General features: G+C 48.2%; 1 protein-coding gene across 11 annotated transcripts in view; it reads right to left on the reverse strand.

The window, feature by feature from the left end:
* Positions 1-802: 802 nt before the first annotated feature.
* The window catches only part of Arhgap17 (Rho GTPase activating protein 17), an 84,348-nt gene continuing 61,975 nt past the window's right edge, over positions 803-23,175 (reverse strand). For 2 of the 11 annotated variants that reach the window (XM_077802402.1, XM_077802406.1), the window contains exons 13-21: positions 22,860-22,940; positions 20,768-20,881; positions 18,717-18,808; positions 17,366-17,522; positions 15,338-15,571; positions 14,232-14,401; positions 8,789-9,409; positions 7,804-7,827; positions 803-1,621 (exon numbers count right to left, since the gene is read on the reverse strand). In XM_077802402.1, coding sequence (XP_077658528.1) covers positions 1,491-1,621; positions 7,804-7,827; positions 8,789-9,409; positions 14,232-14,401; positions 15,338-15,571; positions 17,366-17,522; positions 18,717-18,808; positions 20,768-20,881; positions 22,860-22,940 — 1,624 coding nt within the window. In that variant the 3' untranslated portion in view covers positions 803-1,490. Of the gene's footprint in view, positions 1,622-6,030; positions 6,080-7,719; positions 7,828-8,788; positions 9,410-14,231; positions 14,402-15,337; positions 15,572-17,365; positions 17,523-18,716; positions 18,809-20,767; positions 20,882-22,859; positions 22,941-23,175 lie in introns of all 11 variants that reach the window. The other 9 variants (XR_013344277.1, XM_026392068.2, XM_077802403.1 and 6 more) reach the window with 9 other exon arrangements.

Here is a 23,175-nt window from a genome sequence, read left to right on the forward strand (position 1 = left end):
AGCTAAGGGGGAGGAAGGAAGAGTGCGTCTGGAGCAGACAGAAACTTAACATATGGGGGGGTCACAGGTGCAGATTTTCAATGCAATTAAGTGTGGAGAGTGCTCTGGGGGCACTGGGAACTCAGAGGAAGAGAAAGCTGCGGTTGCTCCTGTCAAGCCAGGTTTAAGTTCATGATAAAAGGAAATTCAGTGTCTCCCAAGCCAGGGACAGGCCACTGACACTCCCAGCTGACAGTTCCAACAATGGATGGCCCTAGCAGTGTGTCCCCCTTTGTGCATATGTGGCCCTGGGGAGGGGTCTTCATGAGAACAGTGGTCCAGACTACAGCCTCATTTGGCTCCAACTCCCCACCTGCTCTTCTCAAGGGTTTCAATCCTGGGAAAGACGTGGCAGGGCAAGAAGGCATCCCAGTCCCTGAAAGGGGGACTCCTGTGGCAGTTAAAGCTGCTGATGTACTTCCTGGCCCTGTGGAGGCCAAGTCTCTGAGAGTGAGCACCCCTAGTCTATGTCCCTCGAGGGACAAGAAAGGGGATGGGGACTGGTGAGACCCCGAGAGCAGCCTGAGCCACAAGACACTCAGCCTGGAGGTCTGGGGGAACCTGGTGGCCTTTTTCACTGCAGCGACTTCACTCTATTTTTTCAAGTGCTTTGAGTTACAATTGGACCTCCTAAGATGACCCATCAGCAATTCTACTTGGCTAAGTGACAATATGCACCCACGTGTGTACGTATACACACACACAAACACACACACACTCTAGTCTGCGTCCAAGAATTATCAAATTTTCATATAAACCACAGAATATATTTAATTCAAATTAAACATGAAACTAGAATAATGTTCGGTCCTTATCAAGGAGCAATTACATTGTTTAAAAAAAAAAAAAAAAAAAGACAGTACATTTCTCTACATTCTGGCAATCTGACAAGGCACAAGTCACGTCCAGTTTGATGAGGTGACAGATCCAGCAGTCACCATCGATGCTCACGGTTCTGAGGGGACTGGGAAGACACAGACCAGACTTAATACAAAACGGTTCTGCAGCAAGTCTGCAGGAGGGGCTCCCTCCTGGTACATGAGGGTGAGCGCCCCAGTAGCAAGCAGCACTGACCTGCATGGCTGAGGGTTTTATTAAATAGACGGCGCGTTGCTTCTCGTTCGCTCCGAGCTGCTGTGGGTGCCACCTGCGTTCACAGCAGTGGCCAAAGCTTCCTATGCACTGCTCGGCAGGAAGGCTGGTCCTCTCCTGGTTCTTCTTTGCTTTTGACTTTTTGCCATGGTTGCCCTCCCAGGTAAAGAAAGCCAACTTCTTCAAGACCCAGGTCATGCAGCTTTGAAGTGTGGGCCTCCACGCTCTCCTTGGGCTGTGCAAAAGGCCAGGTCCTGCGTGGGAGGACCTTTCTCCTCCACTGAAAGCTATTCACTGTCTGGTCTGCCCAGCCTGGTTCCGGCCCACAGGGTGGGGGGGACGGCTGGGAGCGGCTTTCTTCACAAGGCGGTACTTTCCGTGTCATTGTCTATATCCAGCAGAATGTGGCCGGGCAGGTCTTTGTTTGCGGAGTCTGAGTGCATTTCAGAAAAGATGCTGCGAAGCGGTTCTGAAGCCCTAGAATTGGTGTCTGGACAGAAAACACAAGGAGACATGGTATCAACGAGGGGCGACGTGTGGGAGCCCCGGGGACGAGGCTGGGAAGGTGAGTCAGCCCATGCACACAGTCCCCTGCTAGAGACCTCAGCAGCCCTGAGAAGTTGAGTCAAGCCTTGGAGATCCCAGAAAGTGGCCCTCATGGCACAATCCCCTCTGGTGTTCCTTCTTGTGAGCCTGGGCAGCCCTCAGAGGATTTTTGACTGAAGAAAGGAAACCTCTTCCTTATCAAGGCCTCTGATGCACTAGATGAAATCTCCTATCAGCAGGGATTCCTCCTGTTACCAATGCTATGACCTCAACCTTGGGCTAGCAAAATTTGGGGTTGAATTATTTGGGTTGTGGGGCTGTCCTGTGCATTATAGGATATTGAGCAGAATCCATGGACTTTACTTTATTAAATGCTAGATGGCTCTTTTCCCCTAGGGTGACTGTCTTGACAGTCTCCAGACACTGTCAAGTGTCTGCTGGGGGCCCAATCATCCCTGGTTGACAATAACTGAAGTAGACTACCAAATCTCCTATAAATATTAGTTTTCTCTAATACTTATATATCAAATTCCCTTTTCATGTCTTATTATGTTGGCTGAAATTCTTTTAGTTGATCCCCCCTCCCCTCCCCTGCTCTCCAGTGCTGGGGATGCAACCCTGGGCCTCATACATGCCGGGCAAGTGCTCTACCATGAGTTATACAAGTTCCCAGCCCCAGAATTCCTTTTAGTAAGATGGAAAATATATGGTTCTCAAGCCACTGTCCCTCATGCTCATGCTGGTAAGACACCTTCATCCACCACAGCTCTCTTCCCAGAGAGGTTAGTGGGTCCTAAATTCATTCATTCATGAACAAATACTAAATATTTACTGAGCGCTGACCACATGCCATGTTCTACCTGCTGAGGACACAACAGTGAACAATACAGACACGGTGTTAATGAAGCCTGTGGACAAGTGGGGGGCCCAACCCTAAGGTTCCGTGTCAGGTAGAGGTGAGCTCTAGCAAATTATGAGAAAAGCTCTGTTAGGTATTTGAGGGAAGAGAAATGTTTGGCTATGTTGTGATTTTACTTTGGCAGGTTAGAGCTGTCCTGGAGGGTGCGGGGAGGGAACCACATGGAAGGTGGGCTTGCTGGAGCACTTCCCAGGTGGGCTGAAGACGGCTCTCCCTGCTCTTGGCACCGGCTGCCCCTGCTGGAGCTGTTTCTGATAGTGTCTCTGTCTCCCCCGCTCCTCATCCACGCAGACACAGCAGGCAAATGCTGGTGTACCTTCTCACTGCCCTGAGACTCACCCCTGTCCCCAACCCCTTCCACACTCCTGTCCCTATAGTTCTCCCTGGGGCACCCCTTTCCTCACAGTGACTTCTAGGAGGGTTGGCAGACTTGTCCCTCAGGGTTTGCTGTGCATCACAACTCAAATTCCTAGATTTATGGAGGAGCCTGGGTGTTAAAGAATTCAAGCGCTCAATGTCATTTCAGACAATTTAGGTCTTAAGATAACTATAAATCCCACTGCACTGGGCTGAGGCGCTCTGTACAATGGCACCGTCAGAAGCAGCCTGTGTGCACAGAACTGAGGATGTCTCAGAATGGTCCTCAGCAGAATGGAAGTCAACAGGACAGAGTGCACATCTGTCTTGTTCACAGTACATCCTCAGTACCTAGAAGCACCACTGACAAACAGCAGACTTCACACATCGTGGTTGGACACTTGGATGGCTGCATGGAAGAGTCACCCTGTGTGACCAACTCTCCCTTCTTAAATGTCCTTAGGCAACTGTAGCCAGGACTCAAGGCAACAGTGGAACAAAAAAACCACTGGAAATTGTAAACCCTTTCCCTGTCGTCCCGACCCAACAATACAGATGGTGCCAAGCAGCAGTGTTTCCTCTCAGCCCCCAGAGCTGACAAGGAACCTGGGGGGCATGCGTGAGGCAAAGACCCTGTACATACGGACTGGGTTTCTACTTGTTAACATCTATATTTACATATAAGACCTCACACATCATGGACAACATCTCCATTTTTACTTCTCTGAATTTTTCTATTTATAATGAAGACAATTCTATATCCGGGGGAAAATGTGTAGTAGGGCCTAGGGAAATCCCTCAACCTGCTCCTGTCCGTCCCCCCGGCTCCCCAAGCCCCTTTCTCATTCTTCCGTGTATCATTTTGTGAAAGCAAACAGTGGGTCTGTTTGCACACAACAAGGAGGAAGGAGGGAGGCAATGTGTGCAGCGAGGATTCTGAGAGGGAGTACGCCGGTCGTGAGGACTCACTGGACTTGCTAAGTGCTCCCCATGCACCCTGCCAATCAACCCTCACCACTCCACTGGGGAGAGAGGGGAGGCAGACAGCCGCTCAAGGGCTCTGCTCCTTGTCCCAGGGGATGGGAGAGTGCAGGTCTGAAGGGATTGAAGCCACGTGGCTAGAGTCTGGCTATGATCTACATAATGCTTTTTCTCCTCCCTAAGGGAGTGTGGGAGCTCTTCGGTGAGGATCCTGAAAAAGAAGACGTCACCTGAGGAGCTAATGGCTTCAGTCTTAAACTTTCTGGTGCATTGTAATAAAAAGGAGAAAAAATTATTTTAAAGACAAATGAAAGAATCCAAGTCTCTCCAACCCTCCGCCTATGAATATATACACCATCTGCATTCCAAGAAGGGCTGGTCTTTGTGCATATTGCTTGGAATTAAGTTCACAACAGATGCTAACGACCACCAAGAAACTGGAAAAGAGACTCCCAGTAACCAGACTCAGCCCAAAGGCAGAATGGAGATGGTTCATCCTGGGTTTGGGCCTCTGACACACGTAGCCCAGGTCCTCCTGACCTGAGTGTCTCCCTCCAGGAAGCAGGCCCTCTGAGGGCCTATACTGGCAACCTGATACTTAGGGTATGATTCTAGGACAGTCGGTCACCCTTGCGATTTTGAGTGCGTGCTTTTGGTCATAAATCTATCTTTCAAGAGGGCAAGGTCATCTGAGAGCAAGTGGATCCAAATCCACTCTTGAAATGAAGAGTTTCCGGCTCAGCTGCAGAGTGGACAAGCCCTACCACCACTGTCCATCCTTCAGCTCTGACCCAGGGACCACAGGCACGGCTGCCTTCTAGGCCTCACCACCCTTAAGACTACAAGCAATATCCTTATCCATGAAAGACACTGACTCAGCTTTTTATTATTCTAGGAGAGGTTCTGCTCAAGTCTCACTGGATACTTAACTTGACACGATTTCTCTCATCTACTTGTTAAAAGTAAACTGCCAATAGAAGAACAAGCCACTTAGTACTGATCCATCTGCTAGATGAAATATTATGCTGTCATCTAACATAGATGGCAAAGACCACAGATGTAAAATAAAATAACACAGGATTAAAATCTGTATACGTCAAAATAATTGTCACCACACACCTCCTTGCCTTCAGAAAAACCAGAATTTTTAAAAAGTAGAATAAAAATAGGCTTCCCCAATTAGAGAACTGTAAGTTCTTATTATTTCTATTTCTCAAAATTTCTTTTTATATCCATACTATTTTTAAAGAATGTATTATTTCACAATATAAAGAGTTTGATTTTTAAAAGAGGACGCTTGGAGAGCCAGCAAACTGTCCAGTATTATGGGCATTTGAGAGTGACTCCGTCATTGTGACCCTGGGTATTCTCCTAACTCCTCTCCCTACAGTAGGAAATGTCTTCTCCTGCAGGGTATTGTCTTTCTAACCCACAAAAACACTAATAGGAAAACCAAGTGGTGCATGAAATTGAAATATGGACACAGGAGCCCTGCTCCTGACCTCCTGGCTCTGGGTCCTAGAAGGCTGGGTCTAGGCATGTAAGTTCTATAAACGTTGACTTAGGAATCCATCTAATATGTAACTTTGATCTAAAACATTTTCGTTTAGATAAATGTAATAAACAACTGCCATGGATTTGACCCTGTGTGTTATGAACTGTAACAGGTGCTTCCTATTTCACCGAGAATAAGTTCTACCAGGTGTCATCAGTTCTACCAGGTGTCACCACTTCCGAGGTCAACCAGGTTGTCCCCTGCCCAGTGTAACAGAGAGCTAAAATGCTAAGTCAGGTATGCTTGACGGTGCAGTGTATGTTGTTTCTACTACACCTCAAGCCTGTTCAATAGAGGAAAGAATAGAAGTCACAGAAGTCATGAGGCCGGCCCTGTGGCACCTGATCCACATCTGTGCACACATTTAGTACTCAGGATGACTCACAGCAAGCATGGACAAGCCGCCCTCCTTAGTGCATGCACTATTAGTAGGGGTGCAAGCAGGCAGGGTTAGGGAGACTGGTTAGTAACAGGCATTAGTGCACAAATATGATCAGACAGCAGCAAAAATGCTTTGGCCAATCAGGTGCCTTTTCCTTACCATTACATATTCCAATTTCAGTTCTGACTGAATATGGCAGGTCATACATCTAAATTATTTAATGAAATGTTTAAATTAGAATACTCTTTGCTAAAACTTATTAAACACAGCAAGATGAACACTGTTCCCTTGGGAAGTTAAAACCCTACTGATCCTCCATTCTCCAGAGCTCTGCTCTGTGCTGAGCTGCCAGGCACTGGCCACCAAGCCTGCATGGCAGCAGTGATCCCCGGAGAGCTGACCTTGATCCCAGAATCCTCGTATCAGCTCTTTGAGATGAAATACTCTAAATGAAGGGCCTATTTTCAGGAAATTGTCCATCTGAAGTTTTCCAAGTGAAAACAAGATGCCATGGTACAGGACCCTGCTCAAGGAAGTTACTACCTTCTGTAAAAGCCCAGTGCTATGTTCGAGAATCACTAATAGGCAAGCCAACCCCTGTGGGCTCCTGGACTCTAACTGCTGGCTCTCTGTGTACATCCAAGGGCATCCAGAGGATTGTAAGATGTTAAAGGTTAATTCTGTAATACAAAGACAATTGTGGTGACCTGGAGTCTTGTGTTAGGAGAACTCACAGCATAGACTGGCTTTTAAATATTTAGCTAATATCTTATGGAAAAGTTACTTTTAAGTAGGAAATTTTGCCTAATAATTACAAAGCACAGTGAATTGCAGTGTTGTAGCTGATCAACAGAACAACCTTCTGGCATAAACACAACCCAGGTAAGAACCCTATTAAAGGAGACATGGAATTCTGGTTTGTAGTCTTCCATCTAAATAAAAACAAAAGATCTAGAAATAAAATGTTGGTGTGCCACAAGTACAAAAGTGTTAATCCTTAAACAGTGATTATGGCTCAGTTACTTTACACTGTAAACGATTTCCACACCCACTGGGCACTCCCAGACTCAGGTCAGTCACCAGGTAATAAGGAAGGTGGGCTCGGGCCTGTGGCTCCCCCGTGTTTTCAGTCACACTCTAGCCTTCCCTTGTGCTGCCTATAGGAGTCTTGCTCGAGCAGAAGCTGGGGTGCTCTTACTGCATGGCCCATAAAATGCTTCTGGCTGTGATGAAGGCAATCACACTCTTAATGAGAGGCTTCTGCTGAGCAAATGTGGGTTCAAGGGCAGGTTCACAGCGCCTTTTAAAAAGCTCATTGTGGTTTAAGAAAGCAAAATGTAGGCATGCTGGATTACAAAGGGATTCCAAGGAATTCAGTAAAGGATCTTGGGGGAAGACTGGTTTTCCCCCCTGGTCGTGAGAATTTCAGACATCAATTAAGAAGCTCCATGCAGTTAAGATTGCACTTAAGATTGAAAAAAATAAAATAAAAATAAAATAAAGCTAGGACTTAAGGGACACAAGTTTTTGTGCCGTTGTCACTTGAGTCCTCTTGGTTGGATGCTGATGAGTCAATCAGTGGGAGGCCAACTGCACTGGAGGCCAACTGCACTGGGCAGAGCATCGGGCTGTGTTACCAACAGGAAAGACAAGTTTTAGCATCCTCCGTGAACAGCTTGAAAGCAGCTCTCCCTCTACTGACATCTACGCCCGGATTTGGAGCACTGCAGCTCAAAGTGCTTCTGATAAACACCAGAGGAATGTCCACATGCTATGGCACGGACGGCCTGCTGACTGCCATAGCGCGGGTCAAGGGCCACTCTGGAGCACAAAGTCCAAAGCACATACACGAAACATGGCTTAGCAGGAGCATTGGAGCTGCGGTCAAGCTGCTTGGGGGGTACAGACCTTAGTCCTGGACACTTTCCCCACCTGTGAGGGCACTAGGAAGGACATCTATTGGGAAACAAACAAGCAAACAAACCATTGTGGCTTTGTGGTTTTCAAAATAACACTGGTGTCATAAGAAAAGTCATTAACCATTGATAACATGTGCAAACGAGGCATCACATTCCTGGGGGGAAATAAAGCTATTGACAGATTATTTGAAGTTGGTTAACCTTATCATCTTGGGTCCCCATTTTGGGTGCACTGTTGGCTCATTTTCCACTGAGAAGCCACCTGGGATGGTTGGAGAGCCCAGAGGAATATTTCAGTGGCTTCTCCAAAAAAGCCTCCATTTGAATAATCTACAGCTAGAAGAATTGATGTGGAGCTACTAATGCCATTTTTAAAACACTAAAAATCTATTCATACTTAAAATTAAATATTGAATTTGAGTATCTGAGATGAAAATGGTTTTTAATATGATTAAAGAAAATGGTTGTGTTCTAGAGTTCCTGCAAGAGATCCCATTAGGGGTCTGCTCCACTCACACAACCATCCCCTCTCAAAACAGGCTGGCACTGGGGCTGCAGGGAATCTCAGTTCTTCCCTCTTGTGCCACTGGAAGGTGGCACTCTGCTAGGATCAGGCTCTGAGACCTGCCTTCCAGCACATTCAACTTGGCAAGATCAGGATTTTTAAAGTTATACCTGAAATTCTTCATTCACTATGAATGTCTTTACTAAGAAATGATCCACCTGGATTAAAAGTCATCACATTTAGAAACATGCAAATGGAGATAGGTTTGACATATGTAATACAACTAGAAATCTTGAACCAACTTCAAGGCCAGGCTGTGGATTTCAGTTTTGCAGGTCACGTGACCTGCCACGACCACACCACTCTGCTGTTCTAGCACAAAAGCAGCCAGAGACCAGATGTGACTGCTGGGCGTGGCTGTGTGCCAATAAAACCTCAACGGCACCTGGCTGGGGGCCAGCATGGTTGGCAGGGGAGAGTGACTCCTACTTACCTGTCACTATTTTGGAAGCTGTTGGTGCTGCGCTGCTGAGGCTGCTGTCCCCGGCAGAGTGGGCGCCAGGAGGATGGGGGGGCGGGGGCATGCTGGGTCGGTTCCTCGGCTTTGGTACTGGCCTGGGTCTCGGCAGGGTTCCAGCATGTGTCTGCGAAGCCTCAGGGTTACTCACCACCTGGGTCTGAGCAGCTGGCAGGTTGGAGTTCTGCTTTCCTAGGGGTGGAGTACTGGGGGGTGTTGGCGTCTGAGGAGGGGTGTGGGGTGGCTGCTCGAGTCCGTGCTCACTGGGCAGTGTCATGGAGGTGGGTGGGCCCTGGCCGCTCGGTTTGCTGTGCCCCTGCGGCGTGGCCTGGGTGGGCGGCTGTGGCGGCGGGTGGCTGGGTGCTTGTATTGGAGACAGGCTGCTGGAGTACCTCCGGGGTGCAGAGAGCTGGGAGGTGGCCGAGGGCTGGCCTGGGGCTGGGCCTGTGTGCTGTGGGGGAGGAGACGGACTTCGAGCGGATGGCTTTGGTGACAGGCTGGGTGGAAGCTGAGACGCTCCTGGAGCACTCGGGCCCCCGTGATGGCCAGGAGGCGGGTTCCCCGGTTTTGGGGGCGCTGGAGCAGGTTTCTTAACTGCTGCACAAAGGAGAAAAAAGAACTTTTAGTAATAGCAGCAGAGTGACAGCCAGCACCACCTCAGCAAGGAGCAAGGCCAAGGAGCTTGTCCCTGGAGACAGGGACAAGCGGTGCTGACCTCATGTGCCTGCTGGGAGGAGGGAGAGTGCCTCTGTCTCCCTCTCTAGGACCTGGAGCCCCGGTCCAGCCACCAGAAGGCCAGCTGACCACACCAAGGGAGGGACTTCCTTCCAGACGCCTGACCACCCCTCCTCAAGTGGCCAAAGTCAGACCAACACAAGGGAAGACTGAGACAGCGACACAGACCCACAGACCAGAGGAAACCATGAGCATTCGGCACTGGGCCTCCAGGATGGGGAGACAGATGTCACTGGAGTTTAATGAACAGCTGGGAACCAGACTGGTGCCTTAGTTGTGATAAAATGTACCCTGGTGACGTCAGACAGTGACGCCAGGGGAAGCGGGGTGGAGGGGAGTGGGAACTCAACTGCATGGTAAATCAAAAATCATGACAAAACCAAAAATGTATTTAAAAAACATTAAGTGCATTATACACACTCGACCCTTTGTGACCTGTCATTTTAAAAAGATCAGAGGCTGCCACACCACCAGGGAAACGCTGCTCCAGGCCCCTCCCTGGGTGCCCCAGAGCATGGGAAGAAGTGGGGGAGCGGCATGGTGGCCCCCCTCCCCACAGTGGCCTGACCCCAAGCCGTCTCCTCCCAGAGGGCTTGACTTACTGTTAATAACTGAAATTCTATCGATTCCAGAATAACTTGGGTTAACGGATAAATAGAGATAAAAGTACAAATAAATCTGGAAAAGCTGCCTTAGAATTATTTCTCTCAAGAGAGGTGATAGCCATCTCTCTCCTCCTGACAGCTGAGGTTCTGGCTGGGAACTTGACACGGAGGAGGATGGGATGGAGAAAACAGATCTGGAACCTCGTTGGTGTCCGGGAGAGGCGGGCAGAAACCAGGGACCTGAGCATTTCATGATTTCAGCTGAGAGCTCACTGATCCCACAAGAAGGGGAGAAGGAAATGAAGGACACAGAGGAACACGAGTCACTCTCCCAACATCACCTGCACCATCTGAGCACTGTTAGACCCATTTCACAGTGGAGAACACTGAGCAACAGAGAGGGCAAGCATTTCATAAGAGGTCACACAGTGAGTAAATGGCAGAACAGAGATTCACACCCGTGTCAGTGGACTCCCTGGACTCTTTATCCTCTTTCTTCTTCCTACACTGCTTGGGTCCCTGCTCCCTGCTCACAGAGCCCAGAATTCAGAGTTGATAAGGGTGAAGTCTGCTCTGCTATGTTAGCCTAGAATTTTTGATACTGGAACTCAGAAGACCTTTTCCCACAGAAAAAAGCTAATCAGCTTATAAAGGAAGAGATCTCTGGAATATCAGTCATACCCTGGTTGCCATAAGCAACTTTTAAAAAAGGTCCAATTTTCCGTTTTAAGTAATATTTACTTAATTCATATTGAATGAAAGTCATTCCTGACATTTCAGGGTACAGTGCGACTCAGGAGAGAAGCGCCACAGCAGAGTGGCAGGGCTATGGGTGGGGCTGGGGAAGACCTGCAGAAGACCAGAGAGCATGTGGGAGGCGGGGTGGAACCGCCTCCAGGAAGCCTGAGAGCCTCGGCCAGGGAAGAGCCAGGGAAGAGGCGGGGCCTGGAAGCTGAGGCCCCTGGGGCCAGGCAGGCAGGCTCAAGTCAAGGGTGCACATGAAGGCGGCCTGAGGGTAGGAGGGCCTTCAGAAGGACAAAGGAGCTGCCCCACGTGCCTCCTCCCTGCAGACCTCCCAAGGTCTGCGATGCTGTGCAGACCTGGTGCTTCCACTCACAGGGGACTCACCGAACTTAACCCTCGCGATGTCCCCTGAGGTCGGCACCTTTATTTCTGGGTCAGCAGCCTTCAACTAGCCGACTTTAGGCAAAAGCCAGAACTGAGCCCCCAGAGCCTTTCCCCACATCACAACTGCCTGCGGGTGCGAGCAGCCCAACTGCCCGCTGAATACCTCCTTCCTGTGACCACCACTATCCCCAAGTGACCTCGTCACAGTGGGAAGCCTGCAGTGGCCATTACTTGTCACCTTCTGGTAGTGCTACTCTGCGCCCCCACTGCTCCCAGGCCCTCCCATGGCCGCTGGCCTGCCCCGGGCTCACCCGGCTGGGCAGCCGCCTTCCAGACTGACCACCTCTGCTTCTCACTGGAGCAGGATGGGACCCTGCAGACAGCTGGACCAGTCACTGAGGTGTGTGCCGTGCAGTCACCCGGTTTACGTGTCAGGAGCTCAGCCACAAAGCAGGAGCAACAAGGCCTGAGGAGAGCCCGGGGAGGTGGGGACATGGGCTGCGGCCACCAGGGCGGGTCATGGTCCACACACGTCTGAGCCTGAGCACCCTCCACGCTGACTGACTCTGGCCAAACACACATTCTGGGGTGGGGTACAGAGGTGGATAGGTCAGGCGGGTGCCCCTCAAAGCTGGGCAAGCTCAGGGCAGACGGCTGTGCAGGGGAGCTGCCCTCAGGGAGCGTGGGGAGCACAGGAGCAGTGTCGTCAGAAAGCAGCCACCACAGACTGAACACAGAAGCAGCCGCCCTGGACACTGAATGTGGCCCCATGGACACTGAACTGGACACTGTTCCTAAACTCAAGCCAGCAGCCGAGAACAGATCTGATAAGAGAAAACACTGGCTCTGCTGGGTCAACGCACCTCCACACAGGGGCCCAGGAGGTCCTGCTCCTGCGTGGTTTTTGTTTTTGCTGCTCTAAGGCCCTGATCCTGGAGTAGGACAGATGACTTCCTTGTGTGGTGCTGCGGCCCACTCCTGCCTGTGGTGGACTTCCTCTCGGTTCTTCTCTGTTGACCTGCCTCTTTCTGTTCACAGGGGCTGACACATGTCTTGCTGTAACTCCCCTGCACCTGCACATATAACCTGTGCAACATTATTACATGCTTAGTGCTATGGCTGGAGGGTGTCCCGCTGAGTGTGTGTGCTGGAGCTTAACTCCTTGGTGTGGCCGTGCAGGGTGAGGCTGAGGGGGAGCCGCCACTGCCCTTACTGCATGAGAAGTGAGCTACACAGGATCCCTACAGATGCCCACTTGCTCTTCCACTTTCCACCAGGAGCTGAAGCAGCACGAGGCCCTCACCAGAAGCTGCATAGATGTTGGCAAGGTGTCCTTGGGCTTCCCAACCTCCAGAACTGTGAGCCAAAATAAACCTCTGTCCTTTACAGAGCAGCCTGCCTTGGGTATTCTGTTATTGCAACAGAAAATGGACCAACACCTGGCTATTTGTGTGGCATTAGAATTTTTTCCTCTAAGGACTCTTGATGTTTATATGCTCATCATTCCAACTAAGTATAGAGTTTTGTTCAATGATAAACTGTGTTGATTCTACTTTCCCAGTCCTGGTTACAGAGAAGATGATAAGAAGAATATGGACTCAGCAATATGTTCCTCACTACATGAAACCAGCACCTGCTACAATAAACTTGTTATTTTTTGAGCTACTAAAAACTACAAGTCACTTTGCAGTGAGGCTCATCCATAAACTAGCTGCTAGGATGCGGGCATGGCGGCTCCTGTAGGACTATCAGGCTAAGGAGCACCTTCACTGAGTCAGGCCCCTTTCTAGACCATGATCTCTGACCTCAGCACTGCTGACAACCTGGGCCGGGTGCTCTACAGGGTGTTCAGCACCATCCCGACCCTCTGCCCACAAGATGCCAACAGTAGCCCTCTCTCCACCTATCACCACAAAAGTGCCTCCAGATGTTACCGAATGTTTCAGGAAGGGGGGACAATATCACCTCTAGCTTCTCTAGACACACTCTAGAGGCACTCCACCCCCAGACTCACAAGTGTGTGCCGTGCAGTCACACTTGTGACTACTCTGTGACGAGCACAGGACAGGGCTGGGAATGCTGGAGAGTTTGGGACAGGTGAGCACTCAGCTCACTAAGAGGTCTTTGAGGAGCTTCAGAGGGCCTAGAAATAAGCTACAAAGAAACTTGTAGATCGAGAAAAATGCTCTAAAAAAGAGTATCATCATAGAGAATGACTTGTGTATATGGTAGAGAGAGAGGTTGGTTTCACAGAGGAAGTGACCCTTTAAACTGAGGCCTGAGAAGGATCACGTGGAGATATGGGACAGAATGTTCCAGAAGAAAAAACAACAGGTGCAAAAGTTCTAAGGAATGACTGAACTTAGCACATCCAAGGAACTGAGAGCGGAGTGCAGAAAGAAGAGAGTAAAGAGGGGTGCTCAGAAGTCCTGGCTAGTCCAACAGGGTCCAGGAGGGAGGGGGCAAGGAGGCCACAGGTGAGCGTCACCAAGAGATGGCATGGTCTCTATGTTTGAAAGAGACACCTCGTTGCTGGGTGGACTGAAGGGGCTCAGGCAGGAGCCATTCATGTTGTCAATCAGGACCCAGGAAGCCCTGACCCCAAATCAGAGGCATAGTGACTCCCAGCCCACAGAGCTCAGCAGTGCAGACCCTGTGCTGGGTCCCCGTGGGAGCGAAGGCCTGGAAACTGGGAGTGTTTCTGGAGAAAGAGCTTTCTACTGGTTAAGCTTGGAAGCTCCTAAGGGAAACATTCTTAAATGTCTGCTTTTCTGCTACTTTCCCCCTATTTTTCTTAAATGCTTTTTCTCTTTCATGACTAATTTTCCTACTTGCCATTTTATAACAGATAAGGAAAAGATCTGTCCCGAAGCCCCACAACCTGGACCCTGGCACCAACCTGGGGGGACTGAAGCCTTCCGCAAGGGCAACGAGCACAGAGGGTCACTTACCCCGGCGCAGCGTGTGAGGGCTGGGACCAGCAGCGTTGTGAGCTGGGCCGACAGAGAGCTGATGGGAGCTGGCACCTGCCTGGGCCTGGCTTTGGCCACTGGTCATTTGACTGCTATTTCTCCCTGGTGCAGGGACAGCTGCAGATACAGAATCCTTGGGTTTTGGAGGACTAAGGGGAGTAAAAGTCAAGTTAGATGTCAGACGTTCCCTGCTAGAAGAGCTAAACATAGTATAAAATACAGTCATCCCTCAGCATCCCAGGGGGGTTAGTTCTGGGAACCCCTGTAGACACCAACATCCAAGGATGCTCAAATCCCCGATATAAAAATGTGTAGTATTTGAATATAACCTACCTATAACATCCCATATACTTTAAATCACCTCTAAATTACTTCTAATACCTAATGCCATGCAAATGCTGTGTACACAGTTGTACTGTATTGTCTAAGGAACGACAAGGAAAATTGTCTACATTTTTAAAAAGTACAACATAAGAAATATTTTAAAAATATTTTTGATGTGTGATTGGTTGGATCTGTGAGAAGAGAACCCCATGGAAATGGAAGGCCCAGTGCGTAAGATTCCAAGGGCGATCCTAAGGTGGGGAGGGTCTGGTTAACTAGCAGGCCTGGTCCAGTTAGGAGGCACATTTCAGGTCTCGGAATCTGTTTGACTGGGTGAATTAATGGATGAGAGAATGAGTGATAAATGCCAGGAATACTATACCTTGACAGACTTGCTACACTCAAACGCTTGCTAGTTAGCACACTGCGTGACGACAAGCAAACGACACATGAACAGTGACAGCTACACATCACGCAGGTGAAAGGCAGTCCATCATACTTCTAATGCCTATGGCCTCCAGTTTACAGCACCAGAGCAGAATGGCAAAGAACGCAAGCACACGTTGCCTTCTTTTGAAAACAGAAGGAAGCAAGCCATTTGCAGTCTTTTGTTCTGCCCTTTGCCAGTTAGGGGAGTGAGAGCAAGTCTGGTTCACTCTATACCAGAACGACTCTTGGACATGAATGCCATGCCCAAAGGCCACCACCTGCACGAAGGCTGGGCATCCAGCCTCCAGTGCCAGCAGAATCAGCTCCCTTACCTGCTGTCACCCGGGCTCAGCCCCTGCTCCAGTATGCTCGCAGGGGAGGGGACTGTCCCACCCCCTGAGCTGCTTTCAGCCCTAGAGCTCTGGGAAGGGGGCTCTGGGCCTGCTGGAGCCGAGGTGCTGCCGTCCATGGGCGGGAGCGGTGGCTGGAAAGCGGGGGATATGTGCTTTCTATTTAGAGTGCCACCCCGCCGGTGGGCCTGGAAGTCCATAAGCTTCACACCAAAGCTACAGAGAGAAGAAACAGTCAGCACAGCACACAAGCCGACTACCGGACAGAAGCCCACAGTCCACATGTGTTAAACCACACATGGGAACAGCCGCCCAAGTTGCAGGGATGTGACGAGGACTGTACACATGGCCATCCCCAACACCAAAGCAAGCAATTCAACTTAGCACTAGACCTGAGCAAAGCCAAAGGGCCTGGAATGATCAAAGTCCTTGATCCACCTGGTGTGAGTGAGCGGCTGAAAGCGAACAGGCAGGCCTCCTTGAGGAGCCATGCTGAGGGGCCTGCTTCCCTACTCCTCACTCCACCTCAAACCTGCCTGGGAAACGAGGCGGCAGCGGGATCCTGAAGTGGGCAGTGTAAGGCTGCCACACTGTCAGCCTCTTCACTGGGACAAAGGCAGAGACTTGCTTCCTATCCTAGTGAAGAGGCAGAGGCAGGATGTGCAGAGGAAGGGTGCTGGAAAGAGCTAGTTCTGGGAAGGAGATGGCGGCTGGAGGGTGAGAGAAGGAAGTCTCACTTTCCACTTACGCCTGCAGGTATATAAACTTGAAACCTCTTTTTCTCAGTTCAGAAAATAAAAAAAAGATGCAAGCGTGTCAGAGCTCATGTTCAGCTGGCAGGGAGAGTCCACCCAGGCAGGTAACCTGGAGCTGTGTCACGTGATAGGACTTGTAACACCACAGTTTGTGGCTTCAAATATAGAAAAGCTAATTTTGTTATAGACAAAATAACATTCACCAGGAATCACTACTTTAAAGTGTGGATGAGGGTTCAGGTAATGAAACTTCTACATTAAAAAAAAAAAGTGAATTCTGGCCAGGCATGGTGGCACATGCCTTTAATCCCAGCAACTCAGGAAGTTGAGTAAGTTTGAGGCCAGCCTCAGCAACTTAGTGAGAAATTTAAAAATAAATAAAAAGGACCAGGGATGTGGTTCAGTGGTAGGACATCTCTGGTTTCAATCCTCAGTACTGCAAAAAAAAAAAAAAAAAAAAAAAAAGACAACTCCCACACACCTCTCTATAAACTTTAAGATTGGGCAACAAGTACAAGAGCGTGTTGTTTAGTTTTAACGTCAACTATTTCTAGTGACATTATCACCTAGGCACAGGACAAGCAGGTTACTTCACACAGGCCTCCTCACTCGAGCAGTTAGGATGCCCTGGGATACAGGACATCTCATCACACACACGGGACAAGCTGGCATCTGAAGCCAAAAGGCATAGTCTCAATTACCCTTGACCATCTCACAAACTGCCCACAGAGACTAGTGTGGACACACTGCCTCTTACCAAACTGGAACAGCCACATTTTCCCCCCAGAACTGGCAAACAAGGTGATTTCTCCAGCTGAACACCAAGTTCAGTGGTCGGCTTCCACTGCGAGGCCAAGTAACACCAACAATGTGCCTCTTTTAAACAGAAAATCACCACCTCCCTGTGAGATGTGGCTTGTTCTCACATACAGTCATGGACCACAGTCCTACTTGTCAACTGGTTTTTCCTTCCTCTCTTTTTCTGCCAGTCCAACGCATTTAGGTGAGCTTGTGAGGTGTGTGTGATGCCATGGCGCTGTGGAGGGTGTCACGGGCCATCCGGAAAGCGCAGCGCACACGCACGGTTAACTGATAAGCCACATCCCTACTTCTTGATCAGACTAGTGCCTGGAGCGACCTGCATCCTGATTCCTGAATGGTCTGACTCTGATCAGTCGAGGGTGCACAGGAGCTAACAAGGGCCCCATCTTCCTCACTGCCACCCACTCTGCTTGCCTGGGCAGTCTGAACGCACCTCTCCTTCTTCACCAAGTCCCCTTCCATCACCGCCATGCTGGCCGGCCGCTTCCTCTCCAGAGTCCCCGAGTCAGAGTCGTTTCCAGTGTGGGATGAGTGATTGGAATTTGGGGTGGCGAGAGGCACGAACGCTTCTGATACATTAAACTCCACCTCTGCAAGAGAAACCAACAGGAGCATGAGACACGGGGCAGGGTGGGGTGGGGGGCCAAAGCACCCCATTTGAACAGGAACCTCGCCCTTCAGTCCTCAAGCCCTCACTGCTTCACAAAGTGGCAGCCCTGGCACTGTCACCTGAAGAACACTTGATCAACCCAGAGGGAGGTAAAGAGAACCAGAGACAGGGAGGGGGCAGGAGTCAGAATGGAAGTCCCACAGCTCTTCTGCTTCTCTTTTTGTGAAAAGAAATCATGGAAAACAGAAGAGGACCACGAGTGCACATTACTTATTTGATCATCAAAAATGTGAGGAATACTTACACTTTGATAGAGAACAGAAATGAAAGGACTATCAAGGGCTGCTTTTGCAAGATTCCTTTCTTGGAGAGAACTCTTGGGCAGAAGGCTGACAGTCACTCAGCCACCGTATCCTTAGGTGACCAACATGAGGGAGGCATGATTCTTGAGGACAGGGAGACAGTGGAGAAGAGATGAGCACCACCCTGGAGTGAGGGGGCTCATGCTGCTGGGGACATGGGAAGGGAGGCTGCTCTAGGGAAGCCGGGCTGAGGTCTGGACCCTGCACACACCCAGCCAGTACCCACCAAGGAAGTGTGGGAAGCTCTGTGGGTCCCAGGACTGCAACAAGGTAGCTTGAAACTCTCTCCTCTGCGAATGACACCCCAATTCCCTGACACGGTGGACTCGGCTCCTCACTCACGGGCCCCAGTCGCCCCTTCCTGCTTTATCTTCCACCTCTGCTCAAACCCAGCCATCTAGCCAGAGAGACAACAAGCCCTCTTTCCCCCCTGGAAGGTTCCTGGATACTCAAGGTCATTTCTTCTCAAGAGCATTCCCTGGCTCCCTTTTCCCGTGCCTGAGTCTGTCCCCTCTCTCTGGCCCCTCCTTCTAGTAATTTATCTGTTGCACAGCTGCCTTCTCCAGGGGCCCAGTTCCTCCGGGGGAACAGTATGTCTCATCAGCAAGCACACAGCAGTGTATTCACTAAATATTGGCTGAATGTTTTAGTGAAACCAAGTGAAGACAAAATAAAAGGATTATCAGTATGTCAAAAAGGACCGAAGAGGGGAAAGAAGTGTGAAAAGGAAGCCAGATGATCTGGGATCACTATGAAGACCTGCTGAACCATCGCCCACTGCCTGGCAGCCGAGGAACTGAAGTGGTGATTACCTTCAGGGAAGAACCAGTCTGCGTGCTGGATGATGGGCTCAATCACTGCAACCACATGGACGGATGTGGCCGCTGCCATTTCAGCCAGTGTTCTGCAGAGGAAGTTCACAAAATGAAAATGCTTCCCCGAGGCAGCCTCTGACTTTGAGATTGTGTCAGGGCATTTCCATTATTTTTAAAGGCTAAAATATTTAAATACACTGGAAAATGAAATCCACAAGGTCCTAACCATCTCCCAGGAGGAAAAATGACCCCAACTCAATTATTCCTCCTCAGCCTGCACAGGGTCCTAAGAGCAGTGAAGCTGGTTTCAAGATGGGCAATGACAAGGGTTGCCTTTTCCCCCTGGAGCCACATCATACTAAGACCTAAGATCATCTCAAACCACTTTTGCCTATAATGTCCCCAAGAATATGTGCTGCCACAACGTGCCCCAAAAAACATGAGCTCCCAGCGCGACGCTGAAGACCACCTGCATACACCTTTCTAGACCCCAGATGACTGCCCAGAAGTTGAAAGTGTCTGGTGCCAGATCACAAAAGGAAGAAAATGAATAATTATTATTATATAAGGGGAGGGACGTAGCTCCGTCAGGAGGGCACGGGCTCGGTCCTCAGCAACACCCCCCAGATTCCTTCCTGGTTGAGTAGGCTTTTGCTTAAGGGGCTTTCTGGTATCTGGTAGAGAGCCAAAATTACCAACTTTAAGTGCACTGCTTCTTGCTCTGTTTTCATATTTAGAAATTCCTTCTCTGTCCCGAAAGTTACAAAAATGTAACCGTATTTATAAGTCTTTTTTTTTTTTTTTTTTGGAACCAAGGATTGAACCCGGGGCACGCACTTCTGAGTCACTTAACTTCCCAACCCTCTTTATTATTATTATTATTATTATTATTATTTTATTTTAAGAAAGGATCTTAGGTTCTTAGAGCCTCACTAAGTTGCTTAAGTCTTTAATTGGCCTGGAATTTATTTGCCATAAGATATGATCAATGTAGCTAACTGTATATTTACTTACCTTAATTTTGCTTTATGATACTGAATCTTTACTGAATAACCTTATAAATATTTTCTGAAATACGATGGGGCATACCCGAGGGGGTGGGTGCAGGTGCCAGCTGCAGGACAACACTGGTTCACCCAAGTGAAGCTCGGGGGCCACTCCCAGCCGGGCTTTCCCTGTGCTTCTCAGCTTCAACTGTCTCTTCATCAGTGCTGCCATGGAGCTTAGTGAAGTCAGTGATGTGGAAGGCTGGCAGAGTGTGACACCCAAAATACACCCCTATGGCCTGAAGCTTATTTTGAAGTAAAGGCATTTGAAAAAGGGTCCATGAACAAAGGACACTCTGATTTTCCCTTTTCTTCCTCAAGTACGAGATAACTACTCGAATGTGAAAGATGTCCTCTCCAAAACCAGGAGGAAACAAACATTTTTATCACCAGGGTGTCGAGGTAGCAGGAAATCTGCACAAACCAACCTGGTTCCACTCATCTTCATCTTCTGAGTCAGGGCCCACAATGACCAGCCAAGGCCCTTTGTCTTGTCATGCTTGCACAACTTACTACTTTTGTCCAACTCAGTACAAAAGCATCCAGCTCTAACCACCTCTTTGAGTCTGCACTCTCCTATGTGGGGCTACTACGTCCATGTAAAACCTGTATAGTTTCCCCTTGTTAATCTGCATCATGTCAACTTGATTCTCAGGCCAAGCCAGAGACCCTAAGGAAGTAAAGTTGTGTGTTCGTTCTCTCTCTCTCTCCCCCCCGCCCCCATCCTCTCAACACTGTACTATAGGTGCCGAGCTGCCTGGCTGCCCAGGAACAGGGACTCTTGGAGGACAGGGACAAGACTTATATATTTTGTGTCACCAGCATCTGGGACAGTGCTCAGCTTACAGCTGTGCCCTGAGAATATCTGCTGAATGGAAAAGGCAACTTGAAAACACCCTAAAGAACATCTTTATCTAAAATGCATACCATGAGTTATCAGTCCGTTTACCCATCAGGCAGAAGGGAGGAAGTGAAGTACTATGATATGGGAAGTTTACTTACCCTTCATTTTTGGCCCATAACAAATTAGGGCCTAACACGATTGCAATGTTGCTAGGAGTCATTTTATTAATGTCACTAGTCTGAGCGAGCTTCGCAAGGAACTTGATTAAATACCTATGGAAAAAGAGAAGGGGCAAGCACATCACCTCTGAAACAGCGGCAGACATGACCCTTCCGTCCTGTGCTCAACCCCAGCTCACTCAAGGGCTAACTGCAGAGTTCCCACATCAGAGTCTGGCTCAGGGAAAGCATTTTACATATCTCTCGTGTAATTTGTTTTAGAAAAGTGAAAAATTAGGGCTTGAAAGGAAAAAATAGCTTAACTGTAAATCTCTTTGATGTACGCACTCCTTGCTATATATTTTAAACTTAGTTCTGATTCATATCGTATCTATTCTATCCCTAAATATATTACATTGTGACTAACAATGGGCTCAATATATATATATATATATATAATATTTTTTTTTCTTTTTCTTTTATTGATACCAGGGATTGAACTCAGGGTCACCTGACCACTGAGCCACAACCCCAGCCCTTTTTTTGTATTTTATTTAGACAAGTGTCTCCCTGTGTTGCATAGCACCTTGCCATTGCTGAGGCTGGCTTTGAACTCGTGATTCTCCTGCCTCAGCCTCCTGAAGCACTGGGATTACAGGTATACGCCACTGTGCCCGGCACTCAATACATTTTAATATAGTTAAAAAAAAAAAAAAAGCCTAGCTATACCGCTTAAAGGAAACTGTATTTGAAAACTTTACTTTGCAATTATGAAAATATCCAATTTACCAAATAGATATATGCTCTTATGTGCAAGGACAGTAGTATAAAAACATTAGGAATAAACTAGCTCTATCAGGAGCTAGTTAAGTGAATCACAGTATTCTGACAGTGGAATACCATATAACCATACAAAATCATCATGTACTGACACTGAAAAATCTCCAACAGGTATTCACTGCCAAGCAAAGAAGGCAATGGTACACACTACCATTTGGTTTTTCAAAAAGTAGGCAATAAGAGAAAAAATATGTGTGTAGAATGAATACATGAACGTATGTGCTTGCATGTGCAGTGACTCTTACTGAGAAGAACATAAGAAACTATAAACACTGACTGTGTCTCAGGAGTAGGACTAGGTGGCTGGGGGACAGGAACAGAAGACTTTTTCAATGTGTACATTTAGTTTTGAACTATGTCAATATGTTCCGTATTTTTAAAAAGTACAAATTATAGAGCACAATACGCAAACTGAAAGGTCAAATTCCCACATACTAAGAACTTTACTTGAGTTCCCATCATAATGCAGTGAACAGATTAAGAGTGTTGCAATTTCAAGCTGTGTATTAAATTAATCAATGAGGAATATTACAGATACCAGTTCACTAATGAGGCAAGGTTCAGACGTAAGGTATTAAAAGGAAAGAATTAGTTTAGTTTAACGACAGAGCCCAAAACTAAATTCAAGTCAGGTAATATCCTGGGCATATTGCCGGTCTTTAAATAAGTCATGTTGGAAAAATTCCTTGCGTTTTAAATTAGTTTCTTTCCCAGAGCCACCTCTCCCCCTTGGTTCTATGCTCCTTCAAAGTTATGTATTAAGTAAGTCAAAAGGAAAAACAGTGCTTAAATTCCTGAGGTTTATCCCATGGTAAACTTTCTTAGAAACACAACCATTTAACAAAGTAATATATACTCTCCACAGTAGGGTGGTTTGTGCTCTATTTATATATGAAAGACATTACAGAACATATCAGTATCCTTAAACTTTGCAGTTTACATACTGGATAAAATTAGACTCCAAACCGAACTCACAGTTGCCCAGACTTCACAAGAATTATTCTGCAATATCTGCAGTAGCAAAATGACAAGAGAGCTTACCTATTAGCGCCAGACGTGCTAATGCTACATCACATGCGTCATAAAATGTCCATCAACCCCCACTCCCAGCAGCCCCACTTTCCTCCCCAAAGCTTTCTAATGGGCCAAGTACACTTGAGTTAAATGGCCTCTTCGCAGGGATTAAACCCATCTTCACTCCGGGACCACTGCAGCATGCAGACTTGATTTATAGAATGTCAATCATACATACCTAAAATTAACAAAATTCTGTGGTGGCAACTTCTGACATGTTCTCCATAAATCTTGAAGTTTTTTGTCCTGATCCTGCACACTGATAAACAAATTTTTATGTATAAGAATTTATTAGAACACATATTACTGACACCTGTATTCATATGCTGCTGTAGGTTGGACCTGAAGTGTCCCCCAGAGGCCCAGGTGTTACTGGCTTGGTTGTCAGCCCTGGGCCTTGCTGGGAGGTGTGGGAAGCTTTAAGAGGCAGGGCCTAGTTGGAGGAAGCTGGGTCACTGGGGAAATGTCCCTAAGGGAGCTACTGAGACCCTGGC

This window comes from Urocitellus parryii, chromosome 9, assembly GCF_045843805.1.
Source record: "Urocitellus parryii isolate mUroPar1 chromosome 9, mUroPar1.hap1, whole genome shotgun sequence".
In the NCBI taxonomy this organism is placed as follows: Eukaryota; Metazoa; Chordata; class Mammalia; order Rodentia; family Sciuridae; genus Urocitellus; species Urocitellus parryii.